At 45.2% G+C, this 20,467-nt stretch overlaps 1 protein-coding gene across 1 annotated transcript; it reads right to left on the reverse strand.

Annotated features, from left to right (window-relative positions):
* Positions 1-4,750: 4,750 nt before the first annotated feature.
* BPIFA3 (BPI fold containing family A member 3) lies at positions 4,751-16,292 on the reverse strand. The gene is made up of 8 exons (XM_027558158.1): positions 16,257-16,292; positions 15,945-16,083; positions 9,379-9,529; positions 8,260-8,367; positions 7,223-7,372; positions 5,976-6,060; positions 5,491-5,554; positions 4,751-4,973 (listed from the first exon to the last, which is right to left on the reverse strand). The coding sequence occupies exons 2-8, from the start codon at positions 16,066-16,068 to the stop codon at positions 4,939-4,941; spliced, it is 717 nt and encodes a 238-aa protein (XP_027413959.1). The 5' UTR covers positions 16,069-16,083; positions 16,257-16,292; the 3' UTR covers positions 4,751-4,938.
* Between the last annotated feature and the right edge of the window lie 4,175 nt (positions 16,293-20,467).

The raw sequence follows: 20,467 nt of genomic DNA on the forward strand, positions 1-20,467 counted from the left end.
GTGTGGACTCTGGCTGTGGTGCACAGGCTCCAGATTGTGCAGGTCGGTAGTTGCAGTTCTTGAGCTTAGTTGCTCTGTGCATGTGGGATCTTGGTTCCTAGACCAGGGATCAAACCCGTGTTTCCTGCATTGGAAGGTGGATTATTAAGTCCCTACATGGTTTTCTTTTTAAATACATAATCCCTTTATTTTTTCATTTATTGTATTTTGGTTGCATCTTACCACATGGCATGTGGGATGGTTCCCTGACCAGGGATTGAACCCAGGCCTCCATAATGGCAGCATTGAATCCTAACCACTAGGCCACCAGGGAACTTCCCCTACATGTTCCCCCTCCCCCGCCCCCTAATGTATGTAGAGTTTAATATTTCAAGTATCATTTTGCTGAATAACAGAACTGTCCTCATTTCCCCCTGGCATTTTATTTCTGTTCCAGGGGCTTTATTGGTGCCAGGGCATCTGAAGGAGGCTGCCCTGTCCTTGTTTTGACTGGAAATGTAGAGACAGCCACACCCCATTTAGTCCCTTGATGCCTAAATGCTGTGCTTTCCTTTCTTCCTAAAAGCCCCTTCGAGTTAACTTTTTAAATTATATTTTCTCTTTTATTTTTAATCGGAGGATAATCGCTTTACAGTATCGTGCTAGTTTCTGCCATAAAACAACACGAATCAACCACTGGTATACTTAATGTCCCCTCTGTCTTGAACCTCCCTCCCACCCCCACCCCATTCCTTCCCTCTTATTTGTCTGCACTGGGTCTTGGTTGAAGCCAGGGGGAACTTTCATTGCCAGGTATGGGCTCAGTCGTTGCTGCAGGCAGGCTTAGTTGCTCCATGGTATGTGGGATCTTAGTTCCCTGACTAGGGGTTAAACCTTCATTCCCTGCATTAGCAGGTGGATTCTTAACCACTGGAACATCAGGGAAATTCCATCCCTTTAAATTTAGCCTTTACTTTTTACTCTTTTGCTGGACACCCAAAAGTGTTCTGTGTCGCGATTCCTTGGGCCTTGGGCAGGACCTTAGCCCATCTGTCTGGACTATGACCTTCCAGTTGACCCTCTCTCCTTGGGGTCCAGCCATCTTTCCTGGCTCTGGAAGGGAATAGGGGCACAGACTCTGCCCATTCTGGAATCCCCCACTTCGACCTGGGGTTTCTGCTGGCCCTCCTCTCACGCCAAGGTTTGCCTGGGGAGAAGCAGGAGACACTTCTCAGAACCCACGACAATTATGTGCTCTTCAGTTTCTCTTGGACTCTCACACACTCCACCAACAGGGAGATTTTCTAGTCCTGGGAGCAAGAAACCTTGCTTCAATTAGCCATATGCATACTATTCTTAATGGATACCATTAGACTATACATTAGACTATGCTATAACATAGTCATATACATGTTATTCTCCTATGTCCCACATTTTGAAAATGAAAAACTCAGGCTTAAAAAATAATTAACCTACAGTAAAATTGACTTTTGGGGGGGGTGTATAATTCAATGAGTTTTAACACATGAATAGTTCTATGTAGCCACAATAATAATCAGGTTACTACAGAACATGTCCATCACCCCCAAAATACCCTCATGCCGCCCTTTCAGAGTCACTCCTTCCCTTCTCCCGACTCCCTCCCGCCCCTGCAACTGGCAACCACTCATCCGTTCTTTGTCACTGACGCTTTGTCAGAGACCCAGGCTTCGCAGACTCAAAAGCCTTCTCTCAGCTTCTGCTGCAGTTGCCCTTCCTGGAAGCACCGGTGTGGCTGGTTTCCCTGCCCCGAGCAGGACAAGGGTCATGAGGCATCAAGAAGTGTGGACGGACACCCAGCTAACATTTCAAGACAGTGTTTTCCACTTTGGTGACGTCAGTGCCTCCTCGTTGTGTTTCTCACAAACTGGAGATTGTGCCCTTTTCATCCTACATATCAGACTGTGATTGTGTTGGGGAGTCTTTGCTGGCATTGTTTTGTGAATCAAGAGATCCCTTTTTAAAGGGCAGAGTTCATTTTATTTTTCAATTGTGCAAGGTCTGCTCTCCAGAACTTGGGAGTGGGATGCTAGCTCTGTCCCCTGGGAGCCAGAACTCTGTATGGAAGCGAGAGGAAGTCGTTACAAGCATAGGCGGGCAGGGTTGGAGCAAGCATCTGAGTATTTGGGGCTGAATATCTGCTTCAATTACCCCCTACCCCAGACCCCGGTATCATATTAGAGGTCCATTGTGCACCAAGCTCCTCCAGGAGAAAACACGATGAGTCCACAGCTCTGTGAACCTTAAAACAAAACAAAACAAAACCCAGAATTCAAGAAACCCGAGGAGGGCTCTTGAGAAAGGCACTCCTGGCAGGGGTCAGAAGAAAGGTGGACAAAAGCCACTTTCACCGAGGGACCAGGCAGTCTCGCTGGAGGATGAGGCCCAGCCCTCCCGTGTTTGCTCTCTGAATCACGAGCAGGAAAATCCCGTAAACTCAAGCCTGTCAAGGGGAATCTTTTGTGTGAACGTGGGCGTTTAGGGTTGCAAATCCCCAGTGAAGCATTTTGGATTAGGGAGTCTGAGTTGAAAGATGGAGACGTGAGTATCGCTTGCCCTATTCTCATCTCTGAGCTGTTGACACCTCCTTGTTTGAGCTTGTCAGTCAAGCTGAATGAATATTTCATCATTTCCCCCTCAAGCTGAATGAATATTTCATCATTTTCCCCTAAGTGTAGGGTGTGTGTAGGTGGGTGCAGGAATGTTGGGAGGGAAGACTGAAGTGGGGGATCCACAGTGGTCAAAGATGTGGGCTCTGGAGTCTGGCTGCTTGAGTGCAGTTGGCTTGGTCATTTCCTGGCTGTGTAAGGAGAGCAGTTTTGAATAAGATAGCAGTTTTGAACTTCATGCGGTTTCTGTGAGGATTTGATGAGATGCTGGATGCAAGCTCTGAGCACCAAGCTTGGCATATGCTGAGTCCTGTGTGTGTTACTGCTATTAATTGTGTGTATGTTATTTCCTCTTTATTTCTCAGTATGCTCTTCCTTGCCTTGGGTGGAGGAGGACAGGAATCTATATTTAAGAACCGAGGGACTTCTCTGGTGGTCCCAGTGGCTAAGACTCCGAGCTCCTGATGCAGGGGGCCCACGTTCAAGCCCTGATTAAGGAACTAGGTCCCACATGCCATAACTAAGAGTTCTCACATTGCAACTAAAAAAAAAAAAAAAGAATTGAATAGTCATTAATCAACTTATTAACAACAAATTAAATGACTTTTAATTAGCACTTCCCGTGGACCTAGCACGTGTTAATCATACTGCAACTGCTTTTGTGTATTCCTGCAAATATCCTGCAGGGTAAATAGTTTTTATTTTCAAAATAAAAATTTTTGGTTAAACTATAACATAAATGGGAAAAACGCACATAAGTGAATAGCTCAGTGAACTTTCACAAACTGAATGCCTTCCCTGTAAATCAGCGCCCAGATCAAGAAACAGAATGGCATCAGCCCTGCAGAGCCCCTCCCTCTACTTCTAGTCACCAAGCATCTCCCCAAGGATAACACCAACTTGACTGCTGACTACATGCATTAGGTCTGCTGTGTGGTAGCTTCACATAGATGGGAGATCCGTGTTTTGGAGCCTGGCTTTATTAGGTGTGTGAGATCCATCCATGCAGTTGAGTGAGTGCAGGTAATTCTCTTTACTGTAGAGGATTCTGCTGGTGACCTTCCCGTAAGCTAATTATCTATCCACTGTATTTATCCTTTTTTTGGATGTGCACTTAGGGAGTTTTCACTTTGGGGCTCTTATGACTATGGCTGCCACGAGCAATCTTGGACAGATCTTGTGGGATCCACAGACACGTATTTCTGTACTTAGGGGCGGGATTTTGGGTCAGAGGGAGGAATATGCTGCCCTTTTGGAGATGCTGCCACCTAGTTTTATGAAGTGGAGTTATGACTCACCTCCCTCCAGCCGTGTGCTGGCTCCTGTTGCTCCACGTCCTGCAAGATTTCTATCCCCTTTCCGCAGGGGAGGAAGACCAAAAGGTTATGTGCCTTGTCCCTGACATAGCCAGGGAGTCCTAAGACCAGGACTCACCCAGCATCTAACCACGAGTAAATGTGCCAGGCCGATGCTGGGGGCGGGTACGGGGTGTGTGGTCACTGGCTGCCCTGATGCACATGTCCATATGCTCATGGAACTTCTTATTGGGTTGAATTGAACTTGAATGCAGATCTTTTGGGGGCAATGTTTCTACTTTACCACTCTATCACCATTCTTCACTCCCTTGGAATCCAGCAGAGCGGTTGGCACATATTAGATGCTCAATAAAGTGAAAGTGTTAGTCGCTCAGTCATGTCCAACTCTTTGCAACCCCATGGACTATAGCCCTCCAGGCTCCTCTCTCCATGGAATTCTCCAGGCAAGAATACTGGAGTGGGTTGATGTTTCCTTCTCCAGGGGATCTTCCCAACCCAGGGATCAAATCCAGGTCTCCTGCATTGTGGGCAGACTCTTTACCATCTGAGCCACCAGAGAACCCAGGTGCTTAATAAACATGGGTTCAATGGATGAGAGGATGAGAAACCTCAACAGGACCCTCCCTGCACTGTTGAGCAGATCTGTGGATGGGGGCTACTGGCTGCCAATTACAGGATAAGAAACGATGTTTTCTGTGTCATTTCTGGGCTGATGAGCAAACCCAGGCATATCCAGTCTCAGGATGGATCTTCATCAGGTCTGACTTTTGGAACCCAAACCTCAGGACCTAGGCAGAAGGCCTTTTGCACTCTTCAGAGCTAGAATTTATTATGGAAGAGGACAGGATGTCCATAGAACCTGTGGTACAAGTTTTTGGAGCATCAGAAGTCCCACCATAAGGGAGACTTAAGGTCTCCAAGTGTGTTATTTCCCTCTAATGGATCAGTGGCTGCTGAAGGGTGCTCAAGTCTGGTTCATGGAAGGTTGGCTGGACTCAAAGTTGGTTGAGTTTGTGAGCAATATCCTGTTCTGTAAGGAGAAGAGGCAGAATCAGTCACCAGGTGTCTGCCCCCAAATCCCCAGCTCCACACTGAAGGGGTCTCTCATCCTTTCATGATGACCAAGGCCCAGTGCTGGGAACATTTGCACTGAAACTCTTCAAACGATATCTAATCACTTCTTGTGTCTTCCATTCACAGTGAGTTCCCTGATGGCAGGAACTTTATCTGTTTGTCTGCAACTGGGGCTCAGGTGAGCTCAGGTAGGGGGGTCAGTGCTCCCTAAAGGATTGAGCGGAGATCTTGGGGGAAGCTCTGGTGACCTGGAGGTTTGATGGGGTACAGCCTGATTGGTAGGGGTGCCCTCCACTGTCCCACCTCACTTGGGGACAGTGATGGTCATGGTCACACATTCACCTCCGAGTGTCCTCAGAGCACATGCAGGCACCCCTCAGAAGGCCTCCATGGGAGCTGAAGCAGGGACAGCTCTCTTGTCCATTTGCCCATCTTCAGTCCTCCCCACCAAAGGGACACAGATGCTCACTTACCCATGAGACTTTTCAACAGTTTCACATCCAGCTGCCTGAGTATCTCGTCAATCAGAGGACATACCTGGGCCACCAGGACAGAAAGAAGGGTCAGACCAGGGACTGGAAGAAGAAAACTGGAAGGCTTGTGGCTGGGAGCCATGGGATTTCAACAAGGAATCATTGCAATAGTGGCTCTCCTGTATTGAGTGCCAACTATTTGCCAGGAGCCATGCACCACACTACTCTGCTTTGTCCCCCTGAATCTCTGTGACTTTCTGTGAAATAGAGAGTGTGATGGCTCCCATGCTACAGATGGGGAAACTGAGGTCCAGGGAGGCTAAGTCACTTGCCTAAAGACACAGCCAGTAGATGGCAAAACTGAACATTTTAATGGAGATTTCCCAGGTTCTAAAGACCCATTTCTCCAATGAAATGCCAATATATATGCCCTGACCCACAGACTCAGGGATGCCCAAGGTGAAAACCCTTTTTCTCAAACTTACCTGACTTTCTATCAGATGTGGGATAACTTTTTCCAGGTTATCTCTGAAGTTGCGGAGAAAAGGATTCACCTTTGGTGGGATAGCTCTAGAAAGAGAGGTGGGTGTATTGCACAGATAAATACAGGAAGCACTAATGGCAAGGGCTGTGTGTGGAGGGCATCTCACAGCCATTGACTCCTCAGCCAGCTCTACACGAGAGCTGTCACTGTAAGCAGTAGTCGAAGGGCGAAATGATATGCCTTGCCCAAGGTCACACAGCTAGTTAAGTGCTGATTAGATTAGAACCAGGTCAGTAGCCACACCCCACAGTCCTCTTTGTGGATGTCTGGCATGATCTAGGCATTCAGTGAATATCTGATGAATAAATGAACGGACATACACTGAGGACCTAGTTGCTTTCAGCCATCTGGAATTATGGAGAGAAATCAGACATAGATCTTGCCCTTGAGGGACTCACTAGTCTGTTGGGATTCACTCACTTGGTCAGCCAGCTTACAGATCTTCATTTAGATCTGTTTTTTTCTATCTTGCTCACTACTGTATCCCTAGCAGTAAGCGCACCGTGCCTAGCACATAGTAGGCTCTCATCAAGTATCTGTCAACTGGCTGAGTGATGAGGAGGAGCTTTAAAGGAGAAGGGAGGGGCGTGTAGGCCTAAGGATGAAAATATATCATGCTGATGGAGGGAGTCCTGAGAGGCTCGAGGGCACAGGGCCACAGAGTGGGGCATGGGACAGGACAAGCAGGGCCTTGAGTGACAGCCAGGAGTTTGCTCTCTATCCAGAGGGTGTTGGAGAACCGCTGGAGAGTTTGAAGCAGAGGTGGGGGGAACAAGACCAGATTTCTGGGCTGGGGGAGAATGAAGACCAGAAAATCTCCCTGCTGCAGGGGGAGAATGGAGTGAAGGCAGTGAGGTCTGAGTCAGGGAAAGCCGGAGGAGGTTCAGAAAGTGGACTATGAGCCCGGCCAGTGGGTGTGAGGATGGAAAGAGAGGGAGCAGGTGAGGGTTGCCAGGAGGTCACTGATGGGACCTGGTGAAGATGGCCTGTGGGGAGGGGGAGGAAGAGTCTGGCTTCTGGGAGGGTGGCAGGGTCATCCCCAGGATGGGAATGCAGGAGGAGGAAGAGATCTGGGGGAAAGCATGAGGTCGGTCTAGGGCTTTCCCAGGAGCTGGTGGAGACGTGCGACCGAAGCCAGTGCCGGTCCGGAAGGGGCCCAGCCCTGGGAAGGGGTGGCTGGGATCTTACTCAGTGAGGAAGGTCGTGTGGACACTCCTGGGCTCCACGTGGCATTTGCCTATCACCAGATCCCTCCGGCCAAACTCATCTTTCTCCAGCCAGAACTCCACAGAGAGGTTCATGCGTTCGTGTGTCTTTATGATATGGTTATTGAAGGGCCTGGGGATGAGACAGCAGAGGAGAGGGAAGGGCAGGAGACAGAAAAAGAGTAGAAGGAGGAGAAAGCAGCCAATATGGAGAGTGGCTGTTTTGCCAAACCAGCCCAGTGGGGCTCCACGGTGCCTGGATGTTAAATTTTGTTGTCAGTGATTAAGGAGAAAAATGTTATTAGCCTGAGTGGCTTCCAAAGATCCTTTTAAATAGACTAGATTAGGGGGCCTTTGGGCTTCCCTGGTTGCTCAGATGGTAAAATAATCTGCCCGCAAGCCAAGAGACCCAGGTTCAATTCCTACGTTGGGAAGATCCCCTGGAGAAAGGAATGGCAACCCACTCCATTATTCTTGCCTGGGAAATCCCATGGACGGAGGAGCCTGGCAGGCTACAGTCTATGGGGTGGCAAAGAGTCAGACATGACTGAGTGACTAACACTTTCTGGGAGGGGGCTTTGGAAATTAAAAAATGGAGATTTAATTTTATTATAAAAATCTTTATCATTTAGTGGAGCCCTCCATTTCCTTGGGAGCAGCAAATGTTAAAGGACAGTTTAAACAGGCAGAGGGAAGGGTGATGAGATCATTAAAGTGTTTCTCTTTTTAAAGATCGTTATAGGGAACTCACATAGGTTTAAATGAGCAAATGACCTGTCTCCACTTATCAGTGATCGCCATCCACATTTCAGCTGAAGAAACCAAGGCTCAGAGAGGTGAAGAGAGATGAAGTGACTTGCTTGAGGTTACATAGCAAGTGAGTTTGGAAACCAGGATTTGAAACCAGGTTGGTGCAGAAAGATCTGGGTTCCCCAAATGGCCAAAATCTGCCTGCCCCCACTCCCGGCTTCCCAGTGAAGAGGAACAGTGCCCTTTAGACCCTGCTTCTGAATGACTCACAGTCTCAAGTCAATGTCAAATCCAAGTGAGATGTTTGCTGTGAACCACTCCTTATGGAAAGACATCCGGATCCCACCATAGTCCAGCTGAGCGTTGGTAATGTTGGCACTACACAAGGAAGGAGAAAAAGGCCCCCACCAATGCTCAAGGACCTCAGACCTCAAGACCTTGGGTTGACAGACAAGGCTGGCAGTTGGGTTTGGAGTCAGATCCTTTTACAGATGTTCTGCTGGCAAGAGCTCCCGGTAGGAGTCCTGGGCTACAAGCTGACCCCAAGCACCCCTAACAGCTCCATACAGCTGTCTCGTGAAACCCACAGCCAACTGCAGACCCAGCCACTGGGCTTGTTCTCAGAGCCAGCCTAATACTCTCAGAGGATGACTGTTAAAGGAATGAATGAAGGGAAGCGATTGTGGCCTCATACATCAAGGTGATGAGCACTGGCACTCATTAAAATGGAGGGAATAAGACATTCAGATCACAGAGAAGGCAGGTCAAGGGCACAGAAGGTGTTACAGCTGAGTAGCTTTGAGACCTGCATCCATTGAGAGGAAGGAGGGAAAGTGAAGGTGAAAGACAGGCCCAGTTCTGTGAGACTGATTATACCAACGGCTATGCAGTTGTTTAACCAGTGGCTATGCAGTGGCTATGAGTGCAGTGGGGAAAGCCCCTAACAACTCCAGGATGCAGCAGTCATTATGCCCATTTCACTGATGGGACTCAAGGCTGAAGCTCGGGGAGCTCAAATGCCTTGCCCAGGGTCACACAGCTTTCAAGCAATAAAGTGGGGTTCGAATGTCTGACTCTAGCCCTGGGTTCCTATGGCACCCCAGATGTTATCCGGGCTGTGCTCTGGGTACCTATGTCTCATAGATGAGATCAGAGTGGTCCAAAAATTTCCCCAAAGTTGGTGGCAGCGCCAGGATGTAAGTGAGGACACTTTTGCTCCCGAAACCTCTACCTTTAATGACTATGCTGTGCTGCCTTCCCCAGTGACGCCCCAACTCATCTTCCCTCCTTCCTTCTTCATAGGGCTTGCACCTCTAGGCCTCAGCTCTGCCCTCTGACCCAGAGCCTTTTAAGGAATCCCAGGGCCAGGGATGGTGTTCAGGATCTCACCTGCCTTCTTGATGGTGATGAAGGCTCATGCTGCCGATTAGCCAGCCCACCATCCCCGGGGCCATCTTCCCAGAGGCATTCAGACTGTCCAGGAGGTGAATGTTCTGGATTCGGCCCTCTGTATTGTGCTTCATGAGGCCCTGGGCAATAACTGGAAATGGACATGGGACAGTGACATTGCACGATGTCCTGGCAAAAGTTGGGGGGTGGGTGTTGGAGCCAGGAGGCCCAGGTTGCTGGCTGCAGCACCCACTTCTTGCCGAGTGACTGCTGGGGGCTTCCCTGGTGGCTCAGATGGTAAAGAAATCTGCCTGAAATGCAGGAGACCAAACGTTTGATCTCTGGAGGAAGACCCCCTGGAGCAGGAAATGCAACCCACTCCAGCACCCAGTGCTCTTGCCTGGAGAATTCCATGGACAGAGGAGCCTGGCGGGCTACAGTCCATGGGTCACAAAGAGTCCCTGGTTTCACGGAAGACTCTTACCCAACTTTATAAAAAGGTAATTATGAAAGTAAATGGGAAAAGAAGATGCAAAATTCATTTTATGAGCCTAGTACGACTTGCTTCAAGAACAGTACAAGACTGATGACCTAGAAGGGTGGGGTGGAGTGGTGTGAGGGAGGCTCAAGAGGGAAGGAGCACACGTATACTTATAGCTGATTCACGTTGTCGTATAGCAGAAACCAACACAACACTGCAAAGCAATTATCCTCCAATTAAAAATAAAAAATTAGAAAAAAAGAACAGTACAAGGGAAGTTATGTATCAGTTTTATATATATATGAAAAATTTGCTAAGATCCTAAATAAATGACTAGCTAACAAATCTAATAGTTCAGTTCAGTTCAGTTGCTCAGTCGTGTCCATCTCTTTGCGACCCCATGAATCACAGCACGCCAGGTCTCCCTGTCCATCACCAACTCCCAGAGTTCACTCAGACTCACGTCCATCGAGTCAGTGATGCCATCCAGCCATCTCATCCTCTGTCGTCCCCTTCTCCTCTTGCCCCCAATCCCTCCCAGCATCAGAGTCCTTTCCAATGAGTCAACTCTTCGCATGAGGTGGCCAAAGTACTGGAGTTTCAGCTTTAGCATCATTCCTTCCAAAGAAATCCCAGGACTGATCTCCTTCAGAATGGACTGGCTGGATCTCCTTGCAGTCCAAGGGACTCTCAAGAGTCTTCTCCAACACCACAGTTCAAAAGCATCAATTCTTCAGAGCTCAGCCTTCTTCACAGTCCAACTCTCACATCCATACATGACCACTGGAAAAACCATAGCCTTGACTAGATGGACCTTTGTTGGCAAAGTAATGTCTCTGCTTTTGAATATGCTATCTAGGTTGGTCATAACTTTTCTTCCAAGGAGTAAGAATCTTTTAATTTCATGGCTTCAATCACCATCTGCAGTGATTTTGGAGCCCCCCAAAATAAAGTCTGACACTGTTTCCACTGTTTCCCCATCTATTTCCCATGAAGTGATAGGACCAGATGCCATGATCTTTGTTTTCTGAATGTTGAGCTTTAAGCCAACTTTTTCACTCTCCTCTTTCACTTTCATCAAGAGGCTTTTGAGTTCCTCTTCACTTTCTGCCATAAGGGTGGTATCATCTGCATATCTGAGGTTATTGATATTTCTCCCGGCAATCTTGATTCCAGCTTGTGTTTCTTCCAGTCCAGCGTTTCTCATGATGTACTCTGCATATAAGTTAAATAAGCAGGGTGACAATATACAGCCTTGACGTACTCCTTTTCCTATTTGGAACCAGTCTGTTGTTCCATGTCCAGTTCTAACTGTTGCTTCCTGACCTGCATATAGGTTTCTCAAGAGGCAGGTCAGGTGGTCTGGTATTCCCATCTCTTTCAGAATTTTCCACAGTTTCTTGTGACCCATACCGTCAAAGGCTTTGGTGAACAAAAATGAATTGGAATGGGTGAATTTAACTCAGATGACCATTATATCTACTACTGTGGGCAGGAATCCCTTAGAAGAGATGGAGTAGCCATCATGGTCAACAAAAGAGTCTGAAATGCAGTACTTGAATGCAATCTCAAAAACGACAGAATGATCTCTGTTCATTTCCAAGGCAAACCATTCAATATCACAGTAATCCAAGTCTATGCCCCAACCAGTAATGCTGAAGAAGCTGAAGTTGAACGGTGCTATGAAGACCTACAAGACCTTTTAGAACTAACATCCAAAAAAGATATCCTTTTCATTATAGGGGACTGGAATGCAAAAGTAGGAAGTCAAGAAACACCTGGAGTAACAGGCAAATTTGGCCTTGGAATATGGAATGAAGCAGGGCAAAGGCTAATAGAGTTTTGCCAAGAGAATGCACTGGTCATAGCAAACACCCTCTTCCAACACACAAGAGAAGACTCTACACATGGACATCACCAGATGGTCAACACCGAAATCAGATTGATTATATTCTTTGCAGCCAAAGATGGAGAAGCTCTATACAGTCAGCAAAAACAAGACCAGGAGCTGACTGTGACTCAGCTCCTTATTGCCAAATTCAGACTGAAATTGAAGAAAGTAGGGAAAACCACTAGACCATTCAGGTATGACCTAAATCAAATCCCTTATGATTATACAGTGGAAGTGAGAAATAGATTTAAGGGCCTAGATCTGATGTGCCTGATGTGCCTGATGTGCCTGAGTGCCTGATGAACTATGGATGGAGGTTTGTGACATTGTACAGGAGACAGGGATCAAGACCATGCCCATGGAAAAGAAATGCAAAAAAGCAAAATGGCTGTCTGGGGAGGCCTCACAAATAGCTATGAAAAGAAGAGAAGCGAAAAGCAAAGGAGAAATATCTAATGCAGAGTTCCAAAGAATAGCAAGAAGAGATAAGAAAGCCTTCTTCAGTGATCAATGCAAAGAAATAGAGGAAAACAATAGAATGGGAAAGACCAGAGATCTCTTCAAGAAAATTAGAGATACCAAGGGAACATTTCATGCAAAGATGGGCTCGATAAAGGACAGAAATGGTATGGACCTAACAGAAGCAGAAGATATTAAGAAGAGGTGGCAAGAATACACAGAAGAACTATAGAAAAAAGATCTTCATGACCCAGATAATCACAATGGTATGATCACTCACCTAAAGCCAGACACTCTGGAATGTGAAGTCAAGTGGGTCTTAGAAAGCATTACTACGAACAAAGCTAGTGGAGGTGATGAAATTCCAGTTGAGCTCTTTCAAATCCTCAAAGATGATGCTGCGAAAGTGCTGCACTCAATATGCCAGCAAATTTGGAAGACTCAGCAGTGGCCACAGGACTGGAAAAGGTCAGTTTTCATTCCAATCCCAAAGAAAGGCAATGCCAAAGAATGCGCAAACTACCGCACAGTTGCACTCATCTCACACGCTAGTAAAGTAACGCTCAAAATTCTCCAAGCCAGGCTTCAGCAATACGTGAACCGTGAACTTCCAGATATTCAAGCTGGTTTTAGAAAAGGCAGAGGAACTAGAGATCAAATTGCCAACATCCGCTGGATCATCAAAAAAGCATGAGAGTTCCAGAAAAACCTAATAGTACATTATAAAAATATGACATGACATTACAAAATATAAATTTTGGTTTGCTACATTATAGATACATTATAGTATACTACAAAAATACATTATAAAATAGTAGCTTGTAAAGATATAGTACATTATAAAATATAATATTTATTTTAGAAATGGTAGGATGGGTTTAACATAAGAAAATCTGTTAATATAATTTATCATATTAACATAATAGATATAAGTTTTAGTATGGTAATTTTTAGATGCAGAAAAGCACTTGTTAAAGGCTAATATGGATTTATGATTAAGAAAAATTTAGGAAACTAGGAATATAAGGGGACTTCTTTAACAAAATAAAAACTATATTCCAAAAACCTACAGAAAATATACTTAGTGAAGAATTCTAGATATATTCCCACCCCTATAGGAGACTTTGGCTCTACTGCAAAATAAGAAAAAGGCATAAGAACTATAAGGTTTAGAAGAAAATAGGAAAGACTGTCACTATTTGCAGATGATGTAATACTCTAGACAGAAAATTGAACAGAATAAATAAGACAAATTATTAGAACTAATAAACCATAAGACTTTGGGGTAGCAGATTAATTTTCAAAAATCAACAACTTTCCTCTCATCTGTACCAGCAATACCAACTAGAAAACATAATAGAAAATCAGGCAGTATTTACTGAGGCAACAAAACTCATAAAATCTCTAGGAATCAATTTTACAAAGCATGCTCAAAGCATTTACTGAACTTTAAAATTCTATTAAGGGTTATAAAATAAAATCTGAATAAATGAAAAGTTATACTAAGTTTGCAATTGGATAATGTAATATTGCAAAAATATCATTAAATTCATAAACAAATTCAATGAAATCCTAATTAAATTTCCAGAAGATTATTTTTTCTTTTTCAATGAACTAAACCCAGTCTAAAATTCATTTGGAAGAAGAAAGTTCTATCAGATGAAATGGCATTTTACGAAGATGTAGTGTTTAAAATACTATGTTCTTGGTACGGAAACAGTTACACAGAAACAGAACACAGAACTCAAAAAGGAATCCACGTGTTTGGAAACTTAATCATTTAGTAGATGAGTTGAGAAAATGGACTCATATGGAGAGAAGTGAAGTTGAATCTCTAACTTACGTATATAAATATACATAAAGACAGCCTCCAAATAAATTAAAATCTTACATGTAAGTTTGAAAATATTCCTGTTCAATGAAGCATCTACAAACAAAGTTAACAGGTGACAGTTTGGGAGAAATGTTAGCAGTACTTAGACTGAGAAGGGACTAACGTCAAATAAATTAACATCTCCTCAAATGAAAGAGAATTAAAAAAATGGAAAGCAAATAGAAAAATGGGCAAAGGGTAAGAAAAGGGAATTCAAAGAAGTCAAAATGGCTAAAGAAATTAAGATGTGATGCTCAGGACCTCCGTGGTCGTCCAGTGGTTAAGAATTCACTGGCTAAGGACCCATATACTGCAGGGCGACTAAGCCCATGCACCCCAACTGCTGAGTCCACGCTCTAGAGCCCAGGAGCTGTAACTACCGAGCTGACGTGCTGCATCTACTGCAGCCTGCACGCCTGGAGCCTGTGCTCCGCAGCAAGAGAAGCCAGGCAATGAGAAGCCCGTGCACGGCAACGAGGAGCAGCCCCTACATGTGGAAACTAGAGAAAGCAACGGAGACCCAGTGCAGTCATAAATAAATAAATAAAGTTAAAAAAGGATATGATGCTCAAAGTTCCTACTAATCAGGTAGTTAAGCTACAACAATTAGATATTGCTCACAACAAAACAAAACAGACTAGCAGACATTTAGAAAGATGACATTATGTACTGTATTGCGTTACCCCTCCCCAAATGAACATATTGAAGCCTCAGACTCCAATTTGACTCTGTTTGGAGATGAAGGCTTGAGGGAGGAGTTAAGCTTAAACCAGGTCTTAAGGGTGGGGCCTTAATCCAATGGGACTGGTGTCCTTATAAGAAGAAGGAGAGACACCAGAGTACACTCACTCACTCACTCTCTGTGTGCACACAGAGCAAAGGCTCGGTGAAGACACAAGGTGGCTGCCTGCAAGCCAAGAAGAGACGTTTCACCAGAAACCAACCCTGGCAACTTGAACTTCCAGCCTCCAGAGATGTGAGACAATAAATATCTGTTGTTCAAGCACCCTGGTCTGTAGTATCTTGCTATGGCAGCCCAAGAGGACTGATTCAGTGTTGGGAAACATGGGGACAGAGGTATGCTTGTTTGCTACTGGAAGGGGTGTAATCATTCTAGAGAGCAACCTAGCAGTCTTTAAATTCAGTTTGCATCTGCCCTAGAGCCCAGCCATCTCCCTTTAGGATATACCCCAGAGAAATTCTCCCACAGGTTCTAAAAGGAACACATATGAGAATGTTCATCACCGTGCAGTTCATAATAGCAGGGAGTTGGAGACAACTCAAGTGTTCATCCCTAGGGAAATGGACAAGTGGTGGTGAAGTGGATGAATTTCATGGACTTTTCTGCACTAACGTGAAGCAACATATGTCAACAGCATAATGTCCAGAAAAAACAGTAAAAAAAAATGAAGTCTTATTTATTGGGTTGGCATCAACTTATTTATTGACATCATTAAGATGTCATGGAAGAACCTGAACAACCATTACGGCCAACCTATGTTTTATAAGGATATGGGCATTTTAAAACACATATATTAAACACACTGCATTGCCTGCCAAGGAAGAGGGGAATAATAAGAGGTTTAGGGGAAAATAACATAAAATAATATCCAGAAAAAACAGTACAACAAGAGGTTGAGGGGAAAATAACATAAAATAACACAAGAGGGGCCTTGCTATTGTGCCTGATAATGACAATGTGCTATGAATAGGCACACGATCAACTCAACCTCAATTTTTTGTACTTCGAGTCTACGAAAAAGAGAAAGAAAAGAGGGTAAGTGACTGATCCCAGCTCATCTAGCTGGGTAATGCTTTCCCACCCTCCCTGTGACAGCGGGCAGAGCATGAGGTTAGCTTACTTCTTGCCAGAGCCGATTTGCTGTCTGTGTGAGTCTTGGCCAGGCCAGGCTGGTGTGGCTTGTGTAGGGCTGAGGGCAAGGCCAGCAAGCCGAGGAGGACCAGGAGCCTCCAGACAGAATGCATCTTGGGTTCTGGGACCTGTGGGTATCAAGAAAGATCAGTTGATACACAGGTGGATGGCTGCAAGGGTGGCCACCGGGATGAATGGACTCATGGTTTTTGGTAGGAAGATGACACCAGAGTTAGCCCCCCAGCATGCTCTGGGGAGGTGTTGTGATGGGCTCTGGCAGCTGCCGCCGGGGCTTGCTCACATGGTGAGGGCAGCAGGTGGAACACTGGGGTGAGGCCAGGAATCCAGAGGGAGGCTTGGTTGCTTGGTGACACCCAGTAGAGCCCACTGTTGGGTCATCCAGCAGGGGTCCTCTCCCAGACTCTGCAAAGCCTGGATGTTGGTGACTCTTCAGTGAATAAATGAATGAATGAATGGGTGAGGATGGCTAATCTCAGGCTTCCCAATTGGGCTAGGATTTTCCTAAGGGCAGGATCATCTGTAATGTCTACCACCATGCTTGGTTGGTAGAAATTAAGTGCTGGTGATTGTTTATTGATGACTGAATGACTGAATACATGAAATAATGAGATACATGAATACATGAATAGTGGTTGGTCTCTGTTCAGTTCAGTTCAGTCACTCAGTCGTGTATGACTCTTTGCGACTCCAGGGACTGCAGCAAGCCAAGCTTCCCTGTTCATCACCAACTCCCAGAGCTTACTCAAACTCATGTCCATTGAGTCAGTGATGCCATCCAACCATCTCATCCTCTGTCATCCCCTTCTCCTCCTGCCTTCAATCTTTCCCAGCATCAGGGCCTTTTCCAATGAGTCAGTTCTTCGCATCAGGTGGCCAAAGTATTGGAATTTCAGCTTCAGCATCAATCCTTCCAATGAATATTCAGGACTGATTTCCTTTAGGATGGACTGGCTGGATCTCCTTGCAGTCCAAGGGACTCTCAAGAATCTTCTCCAACACCACAGTTCAAAAGCATCAACTCTTCAGCTCTTAGCTTTCTTTATAGTCCAACTCTAACATCCATACATGACTACTCTAAAACCCACAGCTTTGACTAGACGGACCTTTGTTGGTAAAGTAATGTCTCTGCTTTTTAATATGCTATCTAGGTTGGTCATAGCTTTTCTTCCAAGGAGTAAGCGTCTTTTAATTTCATGGCTGCAATCACCATCTGCAGTGAGTTTGGAGCCCCCAAAATAAAGCCTCTCACTGTTTCCACTGTTTTCCCATCTATTTGCCATGAAATGATGAGACCAGATGCCATGATCTTCGTTTTCTGAATTTTGAGCTTTAAGCCAACTTTTTCACTCTCCTCCTTCACTTTCATCAAGAGGCTTTTTAGTTCCTCTTCACTTTCTGCCATAAGGGTGGTGTCATCTGCATATCTGAGGTTATTGATATTTCTCCCGGCAATCTTGATTCCAGCTTGTGCTTCTTCCAGTCCAGCGTTTCTCATGATGTACTCTGCATATAAGTTAAATGAGAAGGGTGACAATATGCAGCCTTGATGTATTCTTTTCCCAATTTAGAACCAGTCTGTTGTTCCATGTCCAATTCTAACTGTTGCTTCTTGACCTGCATACAGATTTCTCAGGAGGCAGGTCAGGTGGTCTGGTATTCCCATTTCCTGAAGAATTTTCCAGAGTTTATTGTGAAGCACACAGCCAAAGGCTTTACCATAATCAATAAAGAAGTAGATGTTTTTCTGGAACTCTTGTTTTTCAATGATCCAACAGATGTTGGCAATTTGATCTCTGGTTCTTTTGCCTTTTCTAAATCCAGCTTGAACATCTGGAAGTTCACAGTTCATGTACTGTTAAAGCTTGGCTTGGAGAATTTTGAGGGTTGCTTTGCTAGCATGTGAGATGAATGCAATTTTGCGGTAGTATGAACATTCTTTGGCATTGCCTTTCTTTGCCTTTCTTTGGGATTGGAATGAAAACTGACTTTTTCCAGTCTTGTGGCCACTGCTCAATCTTCCAAATTTGCTGGCATATTGAGTGCAGCACTTTCACAGCATCCTCTTTTAGGATTTGGAATAGCTCAACTGGAATTCCATCACTTCCACTAGCTTTGTTCATAGTGATGCTTCCTAAGTCCCACTTGACTTCAGACTCCAGGATGTCTGGCTCTATGTGAGTGATCATACCATTGTGGTTATCTGGGTCATGAAGATCTTTTTTCTATAGTTCTTCTGTGTATTCTTGCAACCTCTTCTTAATAACTTCTGCTTCTGTTCAGTCCATACCATTTCTGTCCTTTATTGAGCCCATTTTTTGCATGAAATGGTCCCCTGGTTGCCGGGGACCAGCCCCGGCTGATCCAGGGTATTCGAAGGAGAGACGGGGTAGGCGAAGATCAGGAAACAATTGCTTAATTAAACGTTAATTAAGGATATAAAGAGTAATAGAATGAGGATAGCTCAGTAAAATTCAGTGAAGAAAAGAGGCTGAAATAAGGATAGCTCAGTGAGGAAATTCAGTGGAGAAAAGAGGCTGAATAATTCAGCCAGAAGGTGAGAGAAAGAACGACATGGGGAGACCAAGTTTCGGTGAACAAGGCCCGCACTTTATTTTCCAAAGTAGATTTTATACCTTAAGTTATGCATAGAGGATAATGGGGGAAGGGGTAGAGTCAGGCAGCAAGCCAGGCTTTCTTCCTGCAAACTTATCATATGCAAAAGCTTAGGTGATTTGCATCATCTTCTGGCCCGGAGGCCTGTTAACATTTTAAGACCTTTTCTTCAGAAAACTTATTTTTCTCTAAAGGTGATTGGTCAGGAGCCACCCTCCAAAAGCATTAGATAAAGTTGCATTCCTACAGAGCAAAGGTGTGGTGGGCTACAACAAGAAAAAGAATTAACTCAAGGGTCCCAGGTTACAAACATTAAAGCTACTATTTACACCAATTATATTAATCAATACACTGCCAGGGACACAGCAGGTAAGGGATATGGAAACTTAGCAGCAAACATTGGCCCAACAAGTGAAAATCCCTTCACCAATACAATTTCTAATCAATCTCTTAACTACTCAAAAGAATCTGTGTTTAGACAGTTTAGAACATCTCCTGCCTCTCACAGTTGGGAGGCTCTGAACAATCACATGAGGCCGGAAAAACCTATTCAGGCAGGCTAGAGGATTTCCAAAGGAGTTTGTAGGTTAAACACTGTCACACCCAGGAATTATTAACTGGAGCTGTAAGCTAACTCTTTTTTCAGAGAGGTAGTGGGGGACAGCCCCCCGTAAAGTCAGAGGTGTAGGTGAAAGCACAAAGCAGAAAGTAGGCAGACTCTGGTTTTGGGGGTATATGCTCGAGAATTTCCAGGGGGACTCCTGAAGCTCGATCCCGCCTTTGCGTATGCCGAGCCTCCTTCCTCATGACCGTTGTCATGGGCGGAGTTCCTCACGCTGGCTACCGGCAGTGATAGAATTCCAGTTGAGCTATTCCAGATCCTGAAAAGTGCTGCACTCAATATGCAATATGCACTCAATATGCAATTTGCCGGCTCCCAGCACCTGGTATCTCTAACTTTCTTGAAGAGATCTCTAATCTTTCCCATTCTATTGTTTTCCTCTATTTCTTTGCATTGATCACTGAGGAAGGCTTTCTTATCTCTCTTTGCTAGTGTTTGGAACTCTACATTCAAATGGGTATGTCTTTCCTTTTCTCCTTTGCCTTTAGCTTCTTTCCTTTTCTCAGTTGTTTGTAAGGCCTCCTCAGACAACCATTTTGCCTTTTTACATTTCTTTTTCTTGGGGGTGGTCTTTATCACTGCCTCCTGTACAATGTCACAAACCTCCAACCATAGTTCTTCAGGCATTCTGTCTGTGGCCTCTCTGACTGCAACCCCTACTACTCTATCTCTCCTCTGCTCCCCTGCAGCTGCAAAGACTTTGGGGTTCTGGGCTCCACAAGTCAGCTGCCCTGAGCTCTGAGACAAAGGCACTTTCCCCTTCCCATGCTCCCCCCACAGAGCGGGGAAGTGCAGGTCCTGTGTGAGTTTCTCTGAAGCCCTGGGCCATTCCCGGACACTTCACTTCTGGTTTCGTAAATCAAAAGCATCAGTTCAGGGTGATAGCTTTCCTCATTTGAGGTTCTCTCTCAGGGTTCATGATCCCCTTGAGGATGTTTGTAGAATATCAATTACTTTGAAATGTACTTTTCTAGTCTTCCTGGTCTTGTGTAACCAGCTGGGATTTTGTTATTATTTTATTAAGAGAATTGGAGAAGAGAGGGCACTGTTGTCCTTGGCTCTTTGGAGGTGTGAACCGGGGGTGAGGGTAGGGGCTGTCAGTCCCACCTCATCACAGGCTGTGGTTCTCAGGGCCACTGAGTGTAAAGAAATGATGATGCGGAAGGTGTAGACTGTCCAGGTCTGGGGCATGATTTGGGAACAGGAAGCACTGCTCAGGGGTGAGCCCTGGATTTGGAGTCATAATCCGGAGAAGG

Source organism: Bos indicus x Bos taurus, chromosome 13, assembly GCF_003369695.1.
Source record: "Bos indicus x Bos taurus breed Angus x Brahman F1 hybrid chromosome 13, Bos_hybrid_MaternalHap_v2.0, whole genome shotgun sequence".
Taxonomy (NCBI): Eukaryota; Metazoa; Chordata; class Mammalia; order Artiodactyla; family Bovidae; genus Bos; species Bos indicus x Bos taurus.